This window comes from Protopterus annectens, chromosome 12.part0 (genome assembly GCF_019279795.1).
Source record: "Protopterus annectens isolate FY-2018-M chromosome 12.part0, PAN1.0, whole genome shotgun sequence".
Taxonomy (NCBI): domain Eukaryota; kingdom Metazoa; phylum Chordata; order Ceratodontiformes; family Protopteridae; genus Protopterus; species Protopterus annectens.
The window spans coordinates 1,296,271,187-1,296,293,999 of record NC_056746.1 but is presented as its reverse complement, the minus strand read 5'-3'; the positions used below and the strand labels follow the sequence as shown (position 1 = coordinate 1,296,293,999).

The 22,813-nt window shown below is 39.8% G+C and overlaps 1 protein-coding gene across 2 annotated transcripts in view; it reads right to left on the bottom strand.

The window, feature by feature from the left end:
- KIF3B (kinesin family member 3B) overlaps positions 1–22,813 on the bottom strand; it is a 446,778-nt gene that overhangs the window by 285,337 nt on the left and 138,628 nt on the right. For both annotated transcript variants that reach the window (XM_044090351.1, XM_044090350.1), the window contains exon 3: positions 13,410–13,511. In XM_044090351.1, the coding sequence (XP_043946286.1) occupies positions 13,410–13,511 (102 nt within the window). The remainder of the gene's footprint in view (positions 1–13,409; positions 13,512–22,813) is intronic.

Here is a 22,813-nt window from a genome sequence, read left to right as displayed (position 1 = left end):
TTAAACTCACTTCATTTAATTAACATTTGTGTTAAACGGTAACAGTGTATCACAGTGACAACAAGGACTGTTCATGTAAAAGAAAATTAAATCTCTCTTTTTTGGGATGGTAAACAGAAGCAGAACAAATTTATACAAATTTCACACTTGAAGAGGATATGAACTTTTAAACAAATAATGCACTTCTCATGTCTGTTCTGGGGGGGGGGGGGGGTTCTATCCAGAGAACACCTATGGAAACCAAACTCTGTTTTGACAAAGGGGTCCTCACCCAAAAATGGTAATTACACCAAAAATCACAAATTCAACAAACAGACTAGATAACCTGCTGGAAAAGAGGAGCAAGGCCAAACAATAAAAACAAAAGATCAAAAACTCTCAACAAGAAATATTAATGGCAACTGTAAAAACTAGATTAAAAGCAATAACAATGAAAAATGTTCTTTTTTTACTTAAAATCTAAAAACATTACAAGTGGAAAAGGGAGAATAAGGCTCAACACACAAACAAACTCTTGACAGGAACAACTGAGAAATTTAATGAAAATATCACGGAAACCACTAAGCAACTGGAATAAATAACAGAATACACTTTATACCAAAAGGAAAGAATCATTCACAGCTGTTCAGTATAAAAATGTAGAGGGTACAACATGGGGCTATCTGGAGATTATCCAAACACTATACGAAGTTCCTGGAAGAAGACAGCAGTGCACTGCATTATGTATGGGGGGGGTACTAACATCCTGAGAAAGCTTGGACTGCCATGTGCTCCTAATGTCTGCATCCTTAGTCATACCAGTTAAACAGGATGGGCAGATTCTTATCAGAGCTGAAGATCTTAGCTTTCATAACAACAGCACAGTACCCCAGTTAATGCCACTGTGTACATCATTTAATTTACATACTTCAACCTCCCTCCCAGCCTATCTAAACTATTCCCAAAACATTGCTGCTGTTTTGATCCTAGAATGGAACGTTGATAGCTAGCCTGATTATGTAGACAGAGTTCCTGTTTTTGAAGTCTGGAACCAAGGATCAAACAGCAGCCCAGAGGATGGCAGGCTGATGGGGTGCTGAATGGCCTGATGCCATCTCTCCCCTCTCTTTTTCTGGAAAGTGAAGATCAAAGGTATTATACTATAGCAACCTTTGCTGAAACCAAAAGGAGGGGGTTACCGTAGGAAACAATTATGAGACAGTGTAGAAAGACTATCTTCCTTATGTGCACTGCACTGGGCTCTGCTGAAACCAAAAGGAGGGGGTTACCGTAGGAAACAATTATGAGACAGTGTAGAAAGACTATCTTCCTTATGTGCACTGCACTGGGCTCTGCTGAAACCAAAAGGAGGGGGTTACCATAGGAAACAATTATGAGACAGTGTAGAAAGACTTTCTTCCTTATGTGCACTGCACTGGGGAAGAGGGCAACATGGAACTGGGTAGGGCATGTTAATGTCTTTGCAGGATGACTGCCTCTGAGATCTGCCATTCAGATCACATCCTTGAAAAGGAAACAATTCAATAGTACAGAGAATGTGTGGGATGACCGTTTATGCTTGAGGCCAGCAGCACAGCCAATAGATTAAACAAGTATTTGTCAGTGATGAATGTTGACCCTCACTGGGAATAGACAGCTGCACTATGATAGGAAATGGAGATGGACAGAGTATGTCATAACAGCAAACAACAGACAAGGCTCTAAGTAAAACTGAGTGGAATTACTATGTAGAGCATGGAGCACTGGGACTACGCTCCAAAACAGGAAAAAAAGACCATTTGTACGAGACCCAACCATAACAGCACTTTCAGAGGTGTGCAACAACTGCTACACACCAACCTAGCATGGTTACAGTCCAGTTTCCCAAAAGGGACATTTCTTCACTCTCAACTGTCCCTAATATCTTACCTCAGATTTTCATTCTGGGAAGTTCACAGACATCAGTCTATAAGTAAATCATTTAACTAAAACTGTCCCTGACTTTTCTGTCACTTATATTTACTTGCAGTCTATGTGACAGCACTTGCTAAATGCTTTACCGGTTTTCAAAGCCAGTAAGACATTTTGCGTTTCCCCCCCTCCTTTTGCAAGTGATAATAGATGCAGCAGATATAACTCTATGCACTAAAAAGAGTTATGATCGGGTCCCACCAATCATAACCAGTTACTGTGTGTTCTCGACATGGATGCCAAGATTTCTTGGCATCCAGGTCTCAAACACATAAGGACATTGGTATAACTGGAGACCAGATCATAACTATCTATATTATACAGACACAAGGGCTGTTTAAATTTCCCAATTAAAAATCATACCAAGTACTGCAGTTTTGTTCCTTGTCTTGGTTCCTTTCCAAATAGGACCTTTGCAAGCCTACCAGCCTTCGCCGACCATCTCCCATCTCCACTGCATAAACAATACTACTACATCCAAACCCGCAACCTCTCCTCTTTCAACACTCTTTCTCCGAATGCTTAAAGCATACTGACTGGTCCTCTCTAAAAACCCTTACTCTGGATCATACTGTTTCCTCATTCTTAACCCTTCTCAATCAGCAAGCCCCCCTTCGAACCAAATGCATCAAAACCAATCCTGCCCATGGTTATTAAAATATACTAAACTAGCCCTGCACCAAAGGGACAAAAAATGTAAACAATATCAAAAACATAAAAACCCTAACACCCTCCTAGAGTATAAGCAACTACGAAACTCCGCAAATAAACTAATAATTAAAGACTGCAAAGCCCACTACTCCAAACTACAGTCCTTGCACTCAAGAAATCCCAAACAATTCTGGGACTCCATCTCATCCATCCTGCATCCTGGCAACAAAGAAAACCCCTACCCAGACCCCAACCACTCCAACCTTGAAACAGCCAGCCAGTTCAACTCATTCTTCATGGACTGCATAGCTAAATTATCAACCTCCTTCCCCAACCAGCACCCCAATCATCAACCTTCCTCCACATCCTTCTGCCTCAAGCCCATCCCCACAAGCACTATAAAAAGACTTCTCCTCAAACTCAAACCCTGTCGCAATGCACCAGACAACCTTCCACCCACCTTCCTCAAACAATCTGCAGACAGCATTGCCTATCCCATCTCTATTCGTATAAATAGATCCATACAAGAATCATACGTCCCTTCTATCTGGTGCCATGCTTACATCATCCCCCTCCACAAAGGTGGCAAAAATACGGATACCACCAATTTCAGGCTTATTGCAATCATTTCCCCTCTTTCTAAAATACTAGAGAAAAAAATGCAAGCAGAACTCATGGCACAACTAACACTATATCTCCTCTCCCCTATCCAACATGGCTTTCGCCGTGGCCACAGCACCATGACTGCCCTTCTTTCCTTTCTTGAAACCATAAACCTCGAATGCGACTCAGGCAAGTTCGTATCCACACTATTCCTAAATCTGTCAAAGGCCTTTGACACCATCTCACAAACCCTACTTACATCCCAACTCTCCACCCTACACCTCTCTCCCACCACCACCTCCTGGTTTTCAGCTATTTGTCCAACCACCAACTAGCTGTCCAATGGAAAACTTCAACCTCCCCCTTACTTCCCACACCCACAGGTGCCCCAAAAGGTTCTGTTCTTGACCCTCTTCAGCCTATTCATTAACAACTTTCACCAATCCATCTCAGACTCATCTATCATCCAATATGCAGATGACTCAACCTTCTCCCCCTCCGAGCTCCTAGTAAAAACCCAACTAGCCTTCTCCAAAACAGAAACCTGGATGCAGTCTAACCATCTGGCACTAAATGCAAATAAAACCAAACTAATGTTTTTTCCCTACCAAAAACTCCATTGACAAATCCACAGTCACTACACAGAGCCAAAACAACACCCTCCTTGAAATTGTTCCCAACACCAAGCTTCTTGGCATCATTACTGATGAAAAACTAAAATTTGACACCCACATCCACTCCACAATCAAGAAAATCCACCAAAAGTTAGGTCTCCTTTACAGGCACAACCGCTTTCTAAGCCCCTCTACCTGTCAAACTCTTGTATCCACCTTCCTACTCCCCTCCTTTATGTATGGTGCCCCTCTTTTCACCAATCTCCATCTTGGCCTTCGGTCCAAACTTGAATCCTGCTACCACAAGATCTCCAAATTTGCAACCAATTCAAAAAACTCATCCCACCACTGCCACTCCCTCCTCACCCTCAAATGGCTTGAACTACTGAACTACCTCAGCTACCTACAACTCACCATTGTCCACAAGCTCATCTTTAAACCAGTCAACTGTCCAGCTCTCGCTGCTTCCTTAAAACCTTACATTCCCAACTGCTCACTCAGATCCAAAAAACAAAATCTCCATCAGGTCCACAAACCTGCATGACCTCTTGGCCATCTACTGCTGTCCCGCTCCTTAGCTAAACAGTGGAACACTCTTCCCCACACACGTAGGCAACCTACCTAACCATAAAAATTTCAAATCTCAGCTACTCTCTCATCTTTCTTCCAAATGGGAATGCCCTTGCCACGCTCCAACTTAACCCCCCCATTCCACCTTGCACTGACTCATCCAACTATCTCAACTATTACTTCATCCCACCCAAAACAATCTCCCAACCTACTAAAAATGAATTTTCTCTGTAATATCTATTGTACTGTACTCTCCAATCTCAAATATACTATTACCCTCTCCATGCATAATATTTTCCTAATCTACTAATGGCTAGTAGCTATATACTTTGAAATGTTAAACCTACAATTGAGTTTATAACAAAAATATTCACTTTATGTAAATATTGAAATTTCTGTACTGAATTATGTCTTTTCATTTTTGTAACATTGTGACAAGCCAGTTGCAAATATCATGGAGCTTATCTGTAAATGTCCTTTTGTAACATGTGAAATGTAACCTGCAATTATTGTGAAGCTTTTCTCCCTGGGCCTCCACTGAAAATGGGCTCTTCTTGATCCAGTGGACTTCCCCGGTCATCAAACTTTAATAAATAAATAAAAATACACAGGTACTGGAGGAGTCCAGCAGGGCAGGATGGGAGTGAGTGAATAACATCAGCTTGATCATCCAGGCTGAGGAAGGCAGCTTGTGTTCATTTCATTAGTAGCACACGCAGGAGCACAGGTGAATCATCTGTAGCGGAGCATAGTGAGACCATGCTGCTCAATCCGATGACTAATACTAAGGGTATAATGCAAGCGTACTTGTGTGCAGAACTACTGGAGCTCACAGAAATTCATTAATGGGAGAGGGTTAGTGTCACGAAACATCATCAAAATGACTGTTGACTGGCCTGCTGCCTAACCTTCAATTTTTACCTCTAAGGGGGTTAGAGTGATTAGGCTCTCACCCCAGAATAGAAACAAATGGGCCTCAGGGACTCACCCTATCAAGGGAATGAAGGAAAAAAATGGGCTGAGCGGAGGCAAGCAGGCAGGAGAGTCACTGGACAGTTCATGGGGTGAAGATTATAGACTATAGCAGTAATTAAGCAGCTGTCAAAAAAAACCTAAAAATGTGCAATGAAGCAAAGGCATGGCAAAATGAAGCTCTAATTGCACCTGCATTACAATAGTGCAAATAAATATCAAGGCATCTCACTTGGCTACATGCAAATTTAATTCCACAGCACAACTGACAGTGTTTACTATACACCAGTCCATATACCATGAAAAAATGCACTTAAAACTTTTCCACACTAAAGATATCTTGGCACATGATTAAATCCTGCATTTAACTTCCAAAAAACATTAGATTGCGAAATGTAAACATCTAAAGTCAACAAACTTCTGTTGTGGGTGAGAACAGTCACATTTTCTCTGTCCTACAGGTAAAGCTGCCAAAGGCAAATGAGTCCAACTGCCCCATTTGGAATATCACATCCATCTCACTGCAACCACATCTAAAAACAACCCTACGGTCTTGCTCTAATAACGTTTATAGATTTATAACCCTTTCCCCTAAACGGGAGCACCATAGCTGCTCTCCTGCAAAAGCCAAATGGTTATCCTTACCCCCAAAAAACTACCCTCCTGCTAGGTACTCTCTTTTTTTTAAGTTATTACTGAAGAAAACTTCCTTTTTTCTTTTTTTAAGTTATTACTGAAGAAAACTTCCTTTTTTCTTTTTTTAAGTTATTACTGAAGAAAACTTCCTTTTTTCTTTTTGCACAAATAATTTCAGGGAGATCTTTATCTCAGAATAAACTTAGATCTCTTTTGGAGTCCATACTGTACTGTATATACGCATTCTTTACAAATCTAAAATGTACTGAGTATACATCCACTGTACTCGCACCCAAAACCTGGAATCCATACCTGGTGGATATAAAAGGCACCACAAACTTCTGCAAGGAACTGAAACAATTATCTCTTGAAACAGGCACCTTGCCCATGCCTCTAGACTAGTTCTGTCACTTAATCCACAATTCCTCATAAATCTACACTACCTCAAATAATATTTCTAATTAGCTCCAAGTAGCTCTCAAACTGTCCCAGTGACTAGACTGACTAGTCAGCATCTTGTCCTGGGTTATCATGCACTCAGCATCACTGTTTTGACCCTTTTATACCCCTCATTCTCTTGGTATCTACACAACCCTGCTTCTACCCCTCTGCTGCTGCTTGAACTGTATTACCCTGTCTGTCAATGCGACTCACTCTCACATTAAACATCCACTCACTACTGCTGCAAATGAATACACTGGAACACGATTATAACATATTCTTTTTTTTTTTTTCAAAACAAGTTTATTGTTTTAACATATAAGAGAAATATCATAACAATTTTATACAAATAATTAAAAATAGGTATTATTATAATATTCAACAAAACAACTAAAGTATTTACAAAGACATCCACTACAATCAGATCAATTAATTAAACTAAAATACTGTGCTATTGAAATTAGAATTTTTTTAACAAATTTTGTAAATTATCCCATACAATAAAATGTGATGTTTTTCTAGTTGTTCTCATTCTAATTGTGCTTATTTCCATATGACACATTATATTCATAACATTTTTAAATTCATTGAACGAAGGAGGTATATCTGAAATCCAATTTCTAGTTATTATTTTCCTAGCCACTGCTAGGATAGACCATAACAAGGGAAGCTTAATCTTTTTAACACATTGAGGTACAGGTGTGTTGAATAATATAAGAGAATTAGAAATAATGAAATTATCTGTAAAAAGAGCCTGCAAAAATTCATTAACTGACTTCCAGTATTCTTTCAACTTCATACAGTCATAAAACATATGAGCCCAGTCAGCATTAATTTCTACATTACATCTCTTACATAGATTATCTTTATTATTAATTTTATTCATCATCAAAGGTGTATAAAAAGATCTATGTAAAAATTTCCATGTATAAAGTCTCCAGACAATGGAAGATGTAGTTCTATAAGCAGATTCCAATATATATTGTTTATCTTGTTGAGTTGGTGTGTCCCCATTAATAGAGGTGAAATAATTCCAGTATGAATCTACATTGTAAAAAGTTTCTTGTCTGATAATTTTATGTATATATGAAAGTTTACCTTTATCAGAAACTTTATGCTGTAAATTTATTATCAAGTAATCAATCAGTTTTGGAATAGATTCTTTAACTGTTATAGACATTAGATATTATAACATATTCTTGATTGTCAAAAGATCTTGCTTATTGCAAACTGCTTGCACATATGTTACATTTAAATGTTTGTACATTTTATTTGTTGTATATACTTTTGGGTGTAAAATCCTGGGCTGGGCTGAGCCTGAAAATGGTCCAGTTGGATCAGTACTCTACCTCGGTCAAAAGTATATAAATAGATAAAAAAATACAACATAAGCTATGCTAGAATGGGCTGGTGCAACATCAAAAATATAAGAAAGTTACATACTTACTATAGACAATAAATCTAATCTTGTAATTTCATCTTCGTCACCTCTAGTACCAAAACTCTCAGGCACTTAGATAAGATTATAAAACTTTCCCAAGCTACCTTAGCCTCTCTTCCCCCTTTATCCAAAAATTCCTGGGGCAAAGGGCTCTCTCCAGATTTCAAAGCTTGCATGTTAAAGTTTCCAGTAGACAAACTCAAGCACAGCAAAAATATTAGGCTCCAAACAAGACAACACTGAGTTGACCGCTAGACAGTAAGCAGCAGGACAGAAATGGTGACAGGTGAAACCTGCCAATGCAGATCTACCACTATGGTAAGTACGCAATATTTGTATGTGACAATGATAGTTTCATCTTCATCACCTCCAGGACAGGATTCCAATTTTATTCCCCTGGGGATTCCAATTTTATTCTCCTGGGTAGTTTGTTACAGGAGAGTACCCTAGCTTACAATAGCTCCAAAGGCAAATCTGCCCTCAAGGAGGGAGACAGCTTATAGTGCTCTGCAAATGTATTCAGTGATGCCTTACTGAAAGCCGCATAGATGTCATCCACTAAGGTATTTTTCAAAAAGCTTGAGAGATGGCAATAAATTTGGCTGCATGGATGCTGAAAGCCAGAGGTAAGGACTTGCCATATCACTGATAGCAAAATCTATTTCCATGAGAAGGCCAAGAAGAAATAGTAATCTCTGACACGTTTTGGCCCAATGTTTTCAAATAAAAGGATATATAAAGAGCAAGGAATCCTTCCTTATAGTTTTGTTTCCATCCAAATAAATTCTGAGTGGTCCATGGACATCAATACAATGCACAAAAACTCACTCCAATTTGAATAACTGGAAAAGAAAACAAAGCTGAACTGGCTGCATTATATCACAGTCTACAGCAACTATAATCACTAAAGTAAGGGCTGGTACACAATAATAACCTGTCTTTGTGAAAAATGACATATGGTGAATGGATGCACGATGTCTATATTCTGTAATCCTTCCTGCCAAGGTAATAGGCATGGCCGCCAATGACAGTGTCTTCCAAGTAAGAAACATAAGATTAATAGAAGCTAGTTCAAATGGAGGCATTGTAAGTTATCCTAGAATTAAATAAAGTTTGCATGGAAGAATAGCAGATTTGAAAGGAGGATGCAAGGGAAGTTTCCCTCAAGTAAGTTTTGCATACCTTCAGAAAAGCCAGGGAAGCAGAATTTGTTCTCTGGTGAAAATGGTTGCTAGATTAACTCTGACTAAGGAAAAACATAAACCTTATTCAGAAATCTGGAAAAGATATTTCAAATGCTGATGATTGGAACATAAAATGTCAGTCTCTATTCCACTGGCTGGGGCCAATGCACAGCAGTGAAACCACTGACTATGGTTAGTTTTCCTAGTACCAAATTTCTGAGCAGAAATCAGGATCTGGTCCACTCTAGCCCCTTAAGAAGGGTTCCATGATAAATCACTACATCTGGAGAAACTGTGTGTTTAATTTCAGGGAGTGAGGGTCCAGGTGATGGTGGCCATATGGGTGGGACAATAGGCTCTTGAGGAGTCTTGGGAAGAGAGGCCTATCAAACTTATGAGGCCAAAGCACAGGGAACCAAACCAGTTGGGGCCAGAAGGAGGTTATTAGACTGGCTTTATTCATGTTTGCCTTCTCAAGGAATGTAAGGATAACGGAAAACTGGGAAGGCATATAAAGAAGTCCCGAGGTGACACTGGATGAGTGCACACCTGGAAGATCCTCCCAAAGAAGAACTACGGGGAAAAGTAACTATTACATTTGGAGTTGGATAAGGACAGAGAGAGCTTGCAGCAAGGTTCCTCCCATCAGCAGAACAAGGTCTGAGCTGTCAAAAGATTAAGGGATCACTTATGTGATATCAGAGGGCAAGGGGTGAGCCATTCCTAGAGAGAAGTGGCCTGACCTTGGATATGGACAGCAACAGGAAGGTGGATGAAGGCAAGTGCCTATTTCCAAACTTTCATGGCCACCCAAAAAAGAAGGCAGTAGTGGGTCCTTCCAGTTCTTTATACACCAAACTTCTGCCATGTAGTTGGCACTGACAACAATCACATCAGTGGGTAGTGTGTCCTGAAATGCTTGTAGGTTGAGAAGGGCAGTCCTCATCTGTAGTATGCAGATGTGAAAGACTGGATTCTTGGGCTGACCAGGTGTTTTGGGCTGTCTACTCCAAGTAGTGCCCCCACCTCACATCAGAAGCATCCACTATCACAGTTGCTTGAGGGATAGGGGATAAAAAAGGTTTGCTGACAGACAAGTTGCAGCCAAGAGTCCCCCAATAAAAACAGCCCTTGCATTACTTGGAAATCCTTACTGGAGCACAGAAAGGTTATAAAAATTGACTTCACTGTACTTTGACAATTCAATGAAGGACCCTCTTTTGGCAGTCCAGCGTAAGGAACCATACAAGCTGACAGAGGTTAGGACCTAACTATTGCTGATATCTGCAGAACAGCAGCATTGATGAGAAGAATCTTTTTAAAAGGAAGATACATTGGCAAGTCAAGGTGTTCAAACTGCAGTCAACGAATGTTACAGACTGAGCGGGCATCATACGAGACTTTGGAAGGTTGATCACTATTGCTCAAGGACTGAGAGTCTGAGAAGTAAATCCTTGGCAGGCAAGCAGACTGTCCATGGATGACATTGCCAGGAGCCTATCTCCCAAGGAAGCAGACAATGGAACCTAAAGTAAGACATTTGCTGCATCTGCAGACGTACATTTTGTGAATATCCGGAAGACTGTGGTGAGATCAGAGGGCAGTTTCTTGAACTGAATGTGAACTGTCTTCTATGCAGACATGAAGGAGCATCCTAGACTCATCTGCAACTGAGATGTGATGGCACACATTTTGTACATCAGAAGAGCACATCCTTGTCTGTTCAAAGGAGACTGGAAGGATGGACTACACCATGACCATTCAAAAAGGCTCCTTAACATACTGGTTTAGGGCACTCAAATCAAGAATGTGCGCAATGCCCCAATTCTTTTTTGGCACTAAAAAGTACCTTTAATAAAATCCAAGCCATTTCTGGTCTAGTATGGACGGCTCATTTTAGTAGCAGGCTCTGGACCTCTAATTTTGCAACAGCTTTTGACAAGGTAGGATATCAGGAAGCAGAATAAACTACAGACTGGGAGGGGACAAAAAGGGAACTGGATAGATTCTGAGTATGATGTCTGCTATCCTCCTGTTGTAAGTGATAGTCTGCCATGCTGACAAATGAAAAGACAGATAACCCCTGACTGTCTCTAGAGTGAAGCAGGTGAGCAAGCTCTCAGAGATGCAAAAACTGCTCTCCAGAAGATGGACTTTGTGACCCCTGGTTGTTTTGCGGAGAATTATGTCCCCCCATGAGTATGTTTATTGTGGAAGTAGTCACACCTTGGTGATGTTTTCCAGAAAATTGAGACCTATCATGTTGGGGATGCTGGAACCAAATCTGTTGCAAGAAGAAGTTCTATTCTCAAAAACAGACACTGAAGAGCCCAAATTTTTGCAACACTTTTAGTCAGAGTACTGCCCTCACTTTCTTGTTTTTCTAGCTCAGTTTTACTAAATCTTAAAAAAGCAATCCTATAGAAAAACAGGGAATTATTCTATTTTAATACACATAGTATGTTCAGCATATACACACCAAGCAGCCCAATATGGCAACATTGTATTGCTTATATCAAGCCTTTACTTTGTTACAGTATATACCACGAGTACATTACAGTCAAGAAAAAGTACTTTTAGCATAAACAGCAGTCACTGATGAGACCCTCATCTCATTTTAAAACACCTGTGTATACGATACAGAGCAAATTTGTAATAGTCCATACAGTTTAATTCAAGACATTTACTTATACACATTTTACTAAACATTTCATTATTCAACAGTTACATCTTCAGTCAAACCACTGTCCTTTTAAACATGAATGACAAAGTTGTAATTATGCTTTAGAGCACTCCCATTGCTTTAATACGGTCAAAAACGTCTTTTTTAGCCGTTTCTTTTTACAGATGCACAATTTTCATGCCCAAACTGTATCCCATGAAAAAGAAATGATTCCATTTACTTCCTACTTTCTCATTATTGCTGATCTTTCTTATTATCTAAACTACCCAACACTAGTCTCTGATTCATGTCCAAGGTACTTGTGATTTTTCTATTCAGCTACTAGGCTTTTTTCTGTTGCTCTGTTATTTTCCTGTGGAACAATGGAAAAGGTTTCACTGGAAATTTTTATCTATGGCCTTTGTTATTTTAAAAGGAAACAGAAGCAGAGTCCCCTTCAACTTGCTCTCCCTCTCTCTTGGACATATATATACTTTATACTTCTTCCTTAGGCTGTTCCATATCCAAAAAGATCACTGATCCTCCTGGAAAAAATATTCTAAAAACAGTTGGATTTACCAACTTGAATCTCACACCTGCCTCTCAATATTCCTGACTGCAGGGATAAACTTCTGCATGGTGTACAGTGAATAGTCATTGTCCAAAGAAACGTTGGTGTCCCCAATTGTTAAATACTTTTCCTTTCTGCCACAATTTTGTCAGGAATAACTCATTCTGCCATCATGATTGCCATCATTACTACTATATGCACTGGCTTCTTTCTCATGGCCACATTTGGAGCTAGTAAGAGATTCTGATGTAAAATACCAGTCCAGTTGCACATTTGTCCTTTCATAAAATTAATATTACTGCTAGTTTCTCTGGTATAGAAGAAAATCTCATGTTTTCTGTGTGCTTTGTCTTCTAACTCTAACTTCTTTTGAAACTGAATATCTAATCTAGATGTGTCTAATACAGGTCTTGCAAAAATCAGCACATTTCTCTAACATACCCAACTACCAAAATTGAACATCGTTTCCAAACAAAACAAGAAAATATTGTGGCACATCTACAGACATAAACAAACCCAAAAATGCATAAACAAACCAAGGAATTTGCTGTAGGCAAATAAAGCTCATCATATTTTCCAAAACATTATGACATGACAAATCATCATCATCATCTTCTTCTTTCGGCTTTTCCCGGTTAGGGGTCGCCACAGCGGATCACCTGTCCGCTCACAATTGGCAGTAGAGTTTTACGATGCTATGCAGAGAAAATACAAGCAAGCGGTCCTGTAAATAACGGTCTGAGGGCATCCTAGCTTATACTTACCACATGATTCCTTACTTAATATAGAAGCATTTTTGCAGCCATGTGGCAAGCAAACTTGACTAGTACTCTTTCAACAAATATACAGTACCTTATTATTCCAGTGACATTCTCACAATACTCATTTCATCATAAACATATGACATCATAAAATTATGACATCATATCACTCTAGTGGCACCTTCCTGTCCATGCCTGCCATAAACATACTACTCTACTAACCCTCGTCTCAATTTTAATAACAGGGTATACTGCTATACATCTAGTAACTAGAAGTTTTCTAAAGTAATCCCAAATCCAGTGCAGAAGAGCAACATTTCTCAATATCAGATAATAATACATGCTTCTCTTACCTGCTCGGCAATTTCTTGCCTTTTCTGCTCCAGAATTTTTTGCTGTTCGTTGGTGTGATCTACAATGTTCTTCCCTCCAACTAACAGCTTGCTCTCCATTGTCTAGAGAAGAGAACATAACAAAATAATAGCATCACACTTGCTTGGAATTTCTATCTAAAGATGTAGATACAAAATGGTACCTCATTGCTGCCAAAGACCTACATAGCAAGAGAAAACTGCAGACAAACTCATAAAAATAAACAAACAAAAAGAAAGGCTACATGAAAGGATATTATTCTGTTAGAGTCACTTCAAGTGCCACTGCAAAGGTTGGCAACCTGTAGATATAATAGTGCTAAACTCTGACATCTTCCAGCCAAAATGTTTGCAACTTGGAAATAAAAAAAAAAATTAAAAAAAAAACAATCCGCCAACTCAAAGCAGTCAAAAATATTCAACTGCACTCAGAAGACACAAAATATTAGATGACGTTATATCACTTTATGACTCCATCTGATGCTTCTACACAGCTGATGTGTGCTGAGTTCAGCTAAACAGTCTTGTACTGCCCCAAGTTGGGGTAAATTTGTCCACAGAGCTGCAGGGCTTCACAACACTGATTCACAGTGAATATGACAACTTTCTATTCATACAACAATTTTAGCTATCTTTTGAAATTCCTTTTGCATATATTCCTCTTCCGATAGTAAGCACTTCTAATATCAGGCCTATATATTCTACACATATGCATAATCTAATTTTTTTTTGTAAAAACACATCCTTTCTCCTGGATTTTAACAGCAGCTTACAGTTTCTGAGACAACTCTTCAAACATAATTTAAATTATATTATATGTAGAAGCTTCATTTCTCTGGCCTCCTGCTTACTACTGTGGAGACAAAGTCCACACAGAAATGTATAATTACAAGCTTTTATATTACAATTCTGTATGAAATAAAGGACTGTTCCTTCCACCCAAACTGTACATAAGTATGCGTGCAGCGTGTCCTTGAATGAGAGTGTATATTCTGAAATACACAAGCACCATGTTTAAAATGGGTTTCAACGTCTTGTGCCTATTGAATTATGGGCTAGGCTTCAGCATCACCACGACCCTGTAAAGGATAAAGCAGGTTGTTGAACAAAGGATGGCTAAATGTGTGTGTGTGTGAGTGAGCAAGCATGTGCATTACATGCATGCATATATGTCTATACCTACATCAAAAGAAAAATTAAATGATCCTAATGTTTGTTTTTTTAAAGCTTTCACAGCTATCAGTAGATTTTTAAAACCTCGGTGCTGATGCTGTGAGGTAGTAAACAGTCTCACTGTCTATGGATTCATACTTCTTTACTGAAATGTGATACAGATATGGTTGATGCAAATGCAACAACTTCCCAACTACAACATCAAAAGTTTTGCTTAGGCCTTTGTCAGTGGCCTCACATCCTACAGCCTGCAGTTCAGCAGCTTTCTGTACTACTTCAAAACAAATCTATGATTAAATTAGTATATAATTTACAAAAATAAAATAATAAATCTAGCTTTGTAATGCAGAGAGACGGAGTCCTGAATGAGACCCTAGCCTCCAGGGTTAGATCAGCAGCCCCAGCAATGGAGGAGCCAGACAGAGAGGGACAGCAGTGAAGGGGAATGGCCCACTAACCTCTCCTAGGGGAAGTGGAGCGTTGCAGACACTCGGGGAGCACACAAAGAAGTGTGATTTCTCTGGTAGAGACCAGGAAGACCATTTCCTATGCTTCATGTATAGGAGGGATGAGGCTACTTGCTGGCTCTGTCCCTTATGGAAATGAGGAATGATCAGAGCAGTCAGCCCACTGCATGCCCCCTTTCCACTGTTTAATTGAGCATGTGATGGGAAGGTAGGGTCATAGCCAGAACCCTTTCTACCAACCCTGATGCCTGCCCTAATGAATGTCCTTGGACAGCTCTTGCTCTTGGTGTTAATAAATGAATGGGTTGATTGTCTGAGTGGGGGATAATTATCACAGGGAGCAGGGGTAAATGGAGCAAAAGAGAAAACAATAAATTAATATGACAGTCCTGAGAATAAATAGCAAACATAACATACAAACAATTTTATTTTAACTACATATAACTCCATTTCATATTTATTGGAAAAAACAGCTCTGTGTGAAACATAGGATGCAGCATTTTTACTAAGTATCACAGACAAAGGACAAAAGGCAAGCACACATTATAATAGTATTATTCACTTAGAAGACTGCTTTTAATACATACATTTCCTTTAAAACAAAGACTATAATTACTGACGCTGCTTAGTAACTTTGGTCCTCACTTTTGCCACAAAAATAAATTTAACGGTGGACAGCCAACAATTGGAAGCAAAACCAATGGCTGTTGGCAATTAGGGTGTTATGCAAACGTACAATACCTACTGACTTTTCTTCTTCAGTATCTACTGCTTTTTGTTGATAGTTGTTGCTGCTTTGCTGATGATACAGGCTCAATAACCCATGGTACGGAATCAATGACGCCATGTGAGGCTGATGCTTTCTTTTCTCTAACCCTCAGAATGTCACCGTATCTAACATTTTTGCTCGTCAGCTATAATACCTCTCAACTGTCCAGAATTTTGCAGAAGGTCCATTTTTTACCTGATATTTTTGGTCTGAGCCTCAGAAAACTATGTTTTTTTCCAATAATTTATTTTAATTTGTTATTTGTTAACTGGCTTAAGGTGTTGATCCAACAGGGACACTTTTTAGCAATGATACAGTACAAAGGTAAAGTAAGATGCTTCTCAAAACCAGAGGTTTTAAACTGCCTGAACTCTAGACTCTCCTGCAACTTGGACAGTTGGGTGCAGCATGATGGACTAATGGTTCTCCAGATTAAGGAGAAGCAAATGGAGCAGGAGGCATCTGAAGAACAGATGCCAGATGGTAATGCTCTGAAGCATTCTGTAGGAGACCTATGAAAGTCCAGTTGAAGAAGGAGCAGGAAATAGTGGCAACTCTTGATGCAGATAAAGTTGTGGAGTGATATGCCAATGGGATCTCATATGAAGGAGCAGCAAGATGAGGCAGGGTGCATTTGAAGAGGATATGTCACAAGAATATGTTCTGGAACTTTCTGCAGAATACAGGAAACAGCAAAGATGATGCTGTCAGTCCATTAGAAAATGATTTATAGGAAGACTTGCTGGATTTAATACAGATATTACAGAAAGTAAAGAAGACCCAAAATATTAGACAACTAGTAGAACAGATGAGCACAGTAATCAGGACTATTAAGAGAAATTCATGCCATATAACAGAAATAAAAATATAGACTGCTGTGCAGCTGAACTAATAATGGACAAAGTAGAGTAACAAAGGAAGGGTACAGAAAGGAAGGGAACAAATAAAATGCCAGCAATGAAGCAGTGAACAGAGAAAACTATAAAGCAAGAAAGACAAAAATATCACTGTTAGAAGAAAATAGAAAAGGGAACGGATAATCAAATACACTTAGAAAGAAAGATGTGGTAAAAGTAACGCCCATCGCAACAGATCAGTATTTATCATATACTGTTGCTAATAATAAAAAAAGATACCAGCACAGGCAGAAACACTAAACAATTCATTGATAACCCAAAAAGGTTTTAGAGAGAACTGGGAAACAAATTAAAAGGAATAGAAACACCACCAAAAAAGCAGTAGTAGGCACATTTTGGAGAAGTATTGATGAAGACCCTGAAGACCCTGTTGAACATAATGATGCTCAATGGACACAAAAATTAAAAAAAATGGAAAGGAGCTGCAATATAGAGGATATTAAATGGGATGAAATAACAGCCACAGAAACGGAGACATAATTAAGGAAAGTTTCTAAATGGAATACCTCAGGCCCAGACGCAGTACCCAACTTCTGGTTAAAAGTATTAACATCTTTACACAAATATTTAGCACAGAGTAAGAATTACTTGTATGTGCATCCTGAATAGACCTCAACCTGGTTTAATAACAGGAAACACAATACTCCTTAAAAGCCATACTAAAACCTACAGTCCATTAACCTGCCTTTCGATAATACACAAATATATATTGGAATTGATGCAGACAGGGTTTATAGCCATTTAGGAAAACAGAATTATAGCAACAGAACAAAAGAAAGTAATTTGGAATAAAGGATCATTTACTGCTAAAAAAGCTATTATATAGAGTTGTAAAAAGGGGAAGAATTTAAGTATGGCATTGAGAGATTACAAAAAACATGTGACAGCATCCCACATTCATGGATAAAGGAATTCTTACAGATCCAGTACTGATCAATTACATTACAGTGAACATGGAAAAGTTGCAAACGACTTCACAGGGGAGTCATGACAAAGGGAAATTTATTATCTCAGGGAAAAAAAATTCAAAGGGAGATTTTCCAGGGTGGTTCTTTGTCATCGCTGTTTTGTCTTGCCTTTAAAACATTAAGCTGTTTACTTAACGGATTAGGTTGTAGTTACAGTTTGGCTCCCAGAAACCCACCTTGAAACAATACAGTTCTTCAGATGAGAAGTTGAAAGCGCAACTACAAATAGTTAAAGCTTTCTCATATGATATATGAATGACATTTGGTCTTGATAAATGTGCAAAAGCAACATTTAAAACAGGAAAGCTGCAACACCAAAAAAGTATCAACTTGGGACAGGAATGGGGTATTATAATGGAACTTGAGCCGTAAGGAGTGTATATATATATATATATATATATATATATATATGTATATATATATATATATGTGTGTGTGTGTGTGTGTGTGTGGGAATAGATGAAGGATCAGAAATATAACATGAACAAATGGGGGGGGGGGGGGGACTCCGTAAGGAATACGTCAGAAGACTAAAACTAATAATGAATACTGCCTTGATATCTAGGAATAAAGTTCAATCTATGAATAAATTTGCTCTTCCTGTTCTTACAGTTTTGGGGTGACTGACTGGCCCCAAAAATATTGGACCAATTGGACGCAAAAACAAGAAAAATGCTTCATTTTTATCAAATGATTTATAAAAATCAGCATATACCAAGATTATATATTCCTCATTCTGAAGGACGTGTGGCTGTCCTCAAAACTGATTACATGTATAGATCTGCAATCATGGGACAGCATACATATCTGCTGACCTCATCAGATCCAAACATAGTGACAGTATTAAAACATTAGGAAAAAAGTATACGATGACATATTTGCTTTGCTTGGCACAACTGTTTGGCTATTAAGCAGGAATGGAAATCAAACTAGAAGCAAAAAAAAACAGGCAACTGAATGCACCAAAAAGTAAATGAAAGAATATAATGAAAAGGATCAGAGGAGAAGGAAAGAAAATTGGAAAATACAGAAATATAATGACAAGTATAGAGATCTCCTGGAACAACTTCATGTTAACTAAGATTTAATGCAAGAATGACTGAAGAGAGATGAACTGAAATGAAAAGATGAAAGGCTAATAATGGTGTCCTACAATAATGGACTACATACACATTAATTTACAAAGTCCATTCAAAAGGTGACAGAAATAGACAAATGCAGGTTCTGCAAAACACAAGTGGAAAAGTACAGTTTTGTACCTACCATAAATGTAGATGTCCGAACTGGATAGCATCTGCAGTCATAACAACTGGGTTGTCCTGTCGTCAGACAGCCCTTCGGTCGGCCGGATTCCAAAGTCTGGGTCCGGCTTCGGCTGATGTTGCACTTCACCCGACGTCATCTCTGCTGGTCTTCAGGTATAAAGGCATCAGCCGACGCCATTTTCCTCAGTGTTTCTTGCCCCAGATGCCAGTTGCCCTCTTGGAAGGCTAAATTTTGGATAAATGCCAATGTTTCCAAAAAGATAGAAGGCAAACACAAGAAATAAGCATGTATGTACATATATACAAACAAATACACCATAAGAGACTCCCCCCACCAGCTAGCTATTAGGGGGGTAAATACCCTAAGAGTACCACAGAGGGGAAGGAGGGAGGGTAATCCTGACTGCAGATGCTATCCAGTTCGGACATCTACATTTATGGTAGGTACAAAACTGTACTATGTCCTTCATGGATGCATCTGCAGTCATAACAACTGGGTAGAATACCATAGCCAACTAGGGGAGGAGGAAGAAGAAATTATGGTGTGGTTAGGATCCCTTGCAGTACAGCAGTGGCAAACCCTGCTCGGGATCTGGAGTACAGAGGTAAATTATAATGCTTGGCAAATGTATGCACGGAGGTCCAAGTAGCCGCCTCAATAATGTCCTTGGTTGCCACTCCTCGTAAGAAGGCTGTGGTAGTGGCTGTTGCCCTTGTAGAATGAGGCCTTATGTTCTGTGGAATTGGTTTTCCATGGAAGGAGTAACAGAATCGTATGCAATTTCCTATCCATTTGGAGATTGTCTGTTTGGAAATTGCTTTTCCTTCTCTTCCTGTTGCATAGGCTACAAAAAGCTGGTCAGTTTTCTGTTACTTTTGGTTCTGTCCAGGTAGTAGCGTAGCTGTCTATGTACATCCAAGGTATGCAGCATTCTTTCCCCTCTGTTTTGTGGGTTGGGAAGAAGGTAGGTAGGTGGATTGCCTGGTTTAAAGACACTCTGGATACCACCTTAGGCATAAATGTAGGATTAGTTCTCATGGACACTCTATCTTGGTGGAAGATTAGGAAGGGTTGTACTGCCATTAGGGCCTGAAGTTCACAAACCCTCCTTGCTGAGGTTATTGCCAGTAGGAAAGCAGTTTTCCATGATAGATGCTGTAGGTCTGCTGTTGCTGCTGGTTCAAAAGGCGGGAGTGTCAACTTTTCTAGCACAAAGTTCAAGTCCCAAGCTGGCAATGGTGGTTTCCTAGGAGGTTTTACATTCTTGATCCCTCTGAGGAACTGCCTGAGTAGAGGATGTGAAAAGACCGGTGGATCAAAGCTGTATTCTGCTGAAATAGCTGATGCATGTATCTTGATGGAGGAATAGGACAGGCCTGTATGTAGAAGCTCTGCCAAATACTCCAGAATGTTAGCAATATCTATATTCGACACATCTTTTCCTCTTTCAGCACTCCAAATGACAAACCTTTTCCATTTTCCTGCATAGTTCCTTCTTGTTGAAGGTCTGCGGGCTTCAAGGATAATGTCTTTGTCCCTTTGGGAAAGATCTGGATTAGTTGCTGCTATGTGATGTTCCATGCAGTCAGTTGCAAAGTTTTTAGGTTTGGATGCATGATGCTGTAGTTGTTCTGAGTTAACATCAAAGGCATCAGGGGTATTGACCACATTTTGTCCCGAGACATGCTCCTCAGCAATGGGTACCAGTGTTGTCTTGGCCAGTTCGGAGCTATCAGGATTATCCTTGGACGTTCCTCCTTGAATTTTAGTAATACCTTGTGTATCAAGGGAAGAGGTGGGAATGCATATGCTGTCAGACCTTTCCAGCTGAAGGAGAGCGAATCCACCTTCCATGCAAGTGGGTGGAATGTCCTTGTGCAGAATTTTTTGAGCTGGTGATTGAGAGGGAAGCGAATAGATCTATCTGCGGCATTCCCCATTTCTTTGTGATGGTCTTGAAGATGTCCGGGTGTAGCACCCATTCGTGAGCATCCGAGGTGGTTCTGCTTAATATGTCTGCTAGAGTGTTCTCCTTTCCCGGTACAAACATTGCCTGTAACTGGATGTTGTAGCTGAGTGCCAGGTTCCAAAGGTCCAAAGTCATTCTGCATAGGGGGTATGAATGAGTGCCTCCCTGTTTGTTGATGTACCACATGACTGTGGTGTTGTCTGTCCTTATCATCAAATGGCCTTCTTTGAGAAATGGTCTGAATTTTTGGATTGCCAGTTTTACTGCCAGCATTTCTTTTTGGTTGATGTGCAGGTGTAGCTGGTCCTGAGTCCATAATCCCTGTACACATTTGTCCAGCATGTGAGCCCCCCATCCTAGGTCTGAGGCGTCTGTTGTGATGGTTTGGCTTGCTCGGAAGTTGTGAAAGGGTAGGCCTGGGTTTGTCTGGCATGCTTGAGCCCACCATAGGAACTCCTGTTTTAGGCATGGGATTAGTGGTATTTCTGCTTCTAGGCTGTGCCTGTGTTGGGACCATAAATTCTTTAGGTACCACTGTAGTTTTCTCATATGCAGTCTGGCATGTGGGACCAAGATTATGCATGAAGCCATGAAGCCCAAGGCCTGCAGAACTTTTCTTGCTGTTAGCTTGTTCTGTTTTGTTAGTGCCAAAAAGTAAAGAGGGAGTTCTTTTTGTTTTTCTGCAGTTAGGAATGCCATTTGTTTTACTGTGTCCAATTCCGCGCCCAAGAATGTCCTTGTTTGGGATGGTATCAGCCTTGACTTTTGACAATTGACTGTGTATCCCAGGGCTTGTAGCAAGTAAATGACCCTTTGCAAATCTGTTGTCAGCTTGCTTTTGTTGTCCGCTTGTAGCAGGCAGTCGTCCAGGTATGGATAAATTTGGATTCCCTGTAGTCTGCAGTGGGCGATTACTGATGCCAGGCATTTTGTGAATACTCTGGGCGCAGTAGATAAGCCAAAGGGCAATGCTGAGAATTGATAGTGCTCTGATCCTGCAAGAAATCTGAGGTATCTTCTGCAATTTGGTCGAATGGGGACGTGCAGGTATGCCTCCTTGAGATCTAGAGTTACCAGCCAACACTCCTTGCCCAGCATGGGAAGAAGTTGCTGTAGGGTCAGCATTTTGAATTTTGGGACAATGATGTATGTGTTTAAGATGGAAAGGTCGATAATAGGTCTCCAACTTTTTTCTTTTCTTGGAACTAGGAATAGTCTGGAGTAGAATCCTTTGCCTTGTTCTGTTATTGGTACTCTTTCCACAGCTCTCATCTTTGTTAATTGCATTATCTGCTGTAGAGCTTCTATTTTTTGATTTGGAGGCAGGTTTGGCATTCCTCTTTTGACTGGTAGAGTGTGGAAGTGGAACCGGTAACCTTGGTCTATGGTTTGCAAAATCCACTTGTCTTTTGTGACATTGTGCCAATTTTTCGAAAATAAGGCTAATTTTCCGCCTAATGGTGCTGCTATTTGTTCCCTGGTAGGCGGAGTTAGAGTCAAGTCATTGTGATTGTCCTGTTGCAGTGGTAGTGGCTGTGTCTGTGCCTCTGTTATTACCTTGCCACTGTCGTCCTCTGTAGGCACCCCCTCTGGATTGATTTCTGCCTCTGGAACGTCTATTCCTGCCCCTTTGGGATCTTGTGGAGTCAGGAAAGGACCAATTTTTGGCAGGCCAGTTCCTGCTAAACCTTGGGGGCTGAACCTGTAAGAAATCTTTAACAGTTTGTACAAATTTTGCCTTTTCTTCCATTTTCTTCATTACCTGCTGGGCAGGTGTACCAAACAAACTGGCCTTATCCATAGGAGCATCTAATAACTTAGCTTTAACATGATCCGGTAAGACCTGTTCTTTCAACC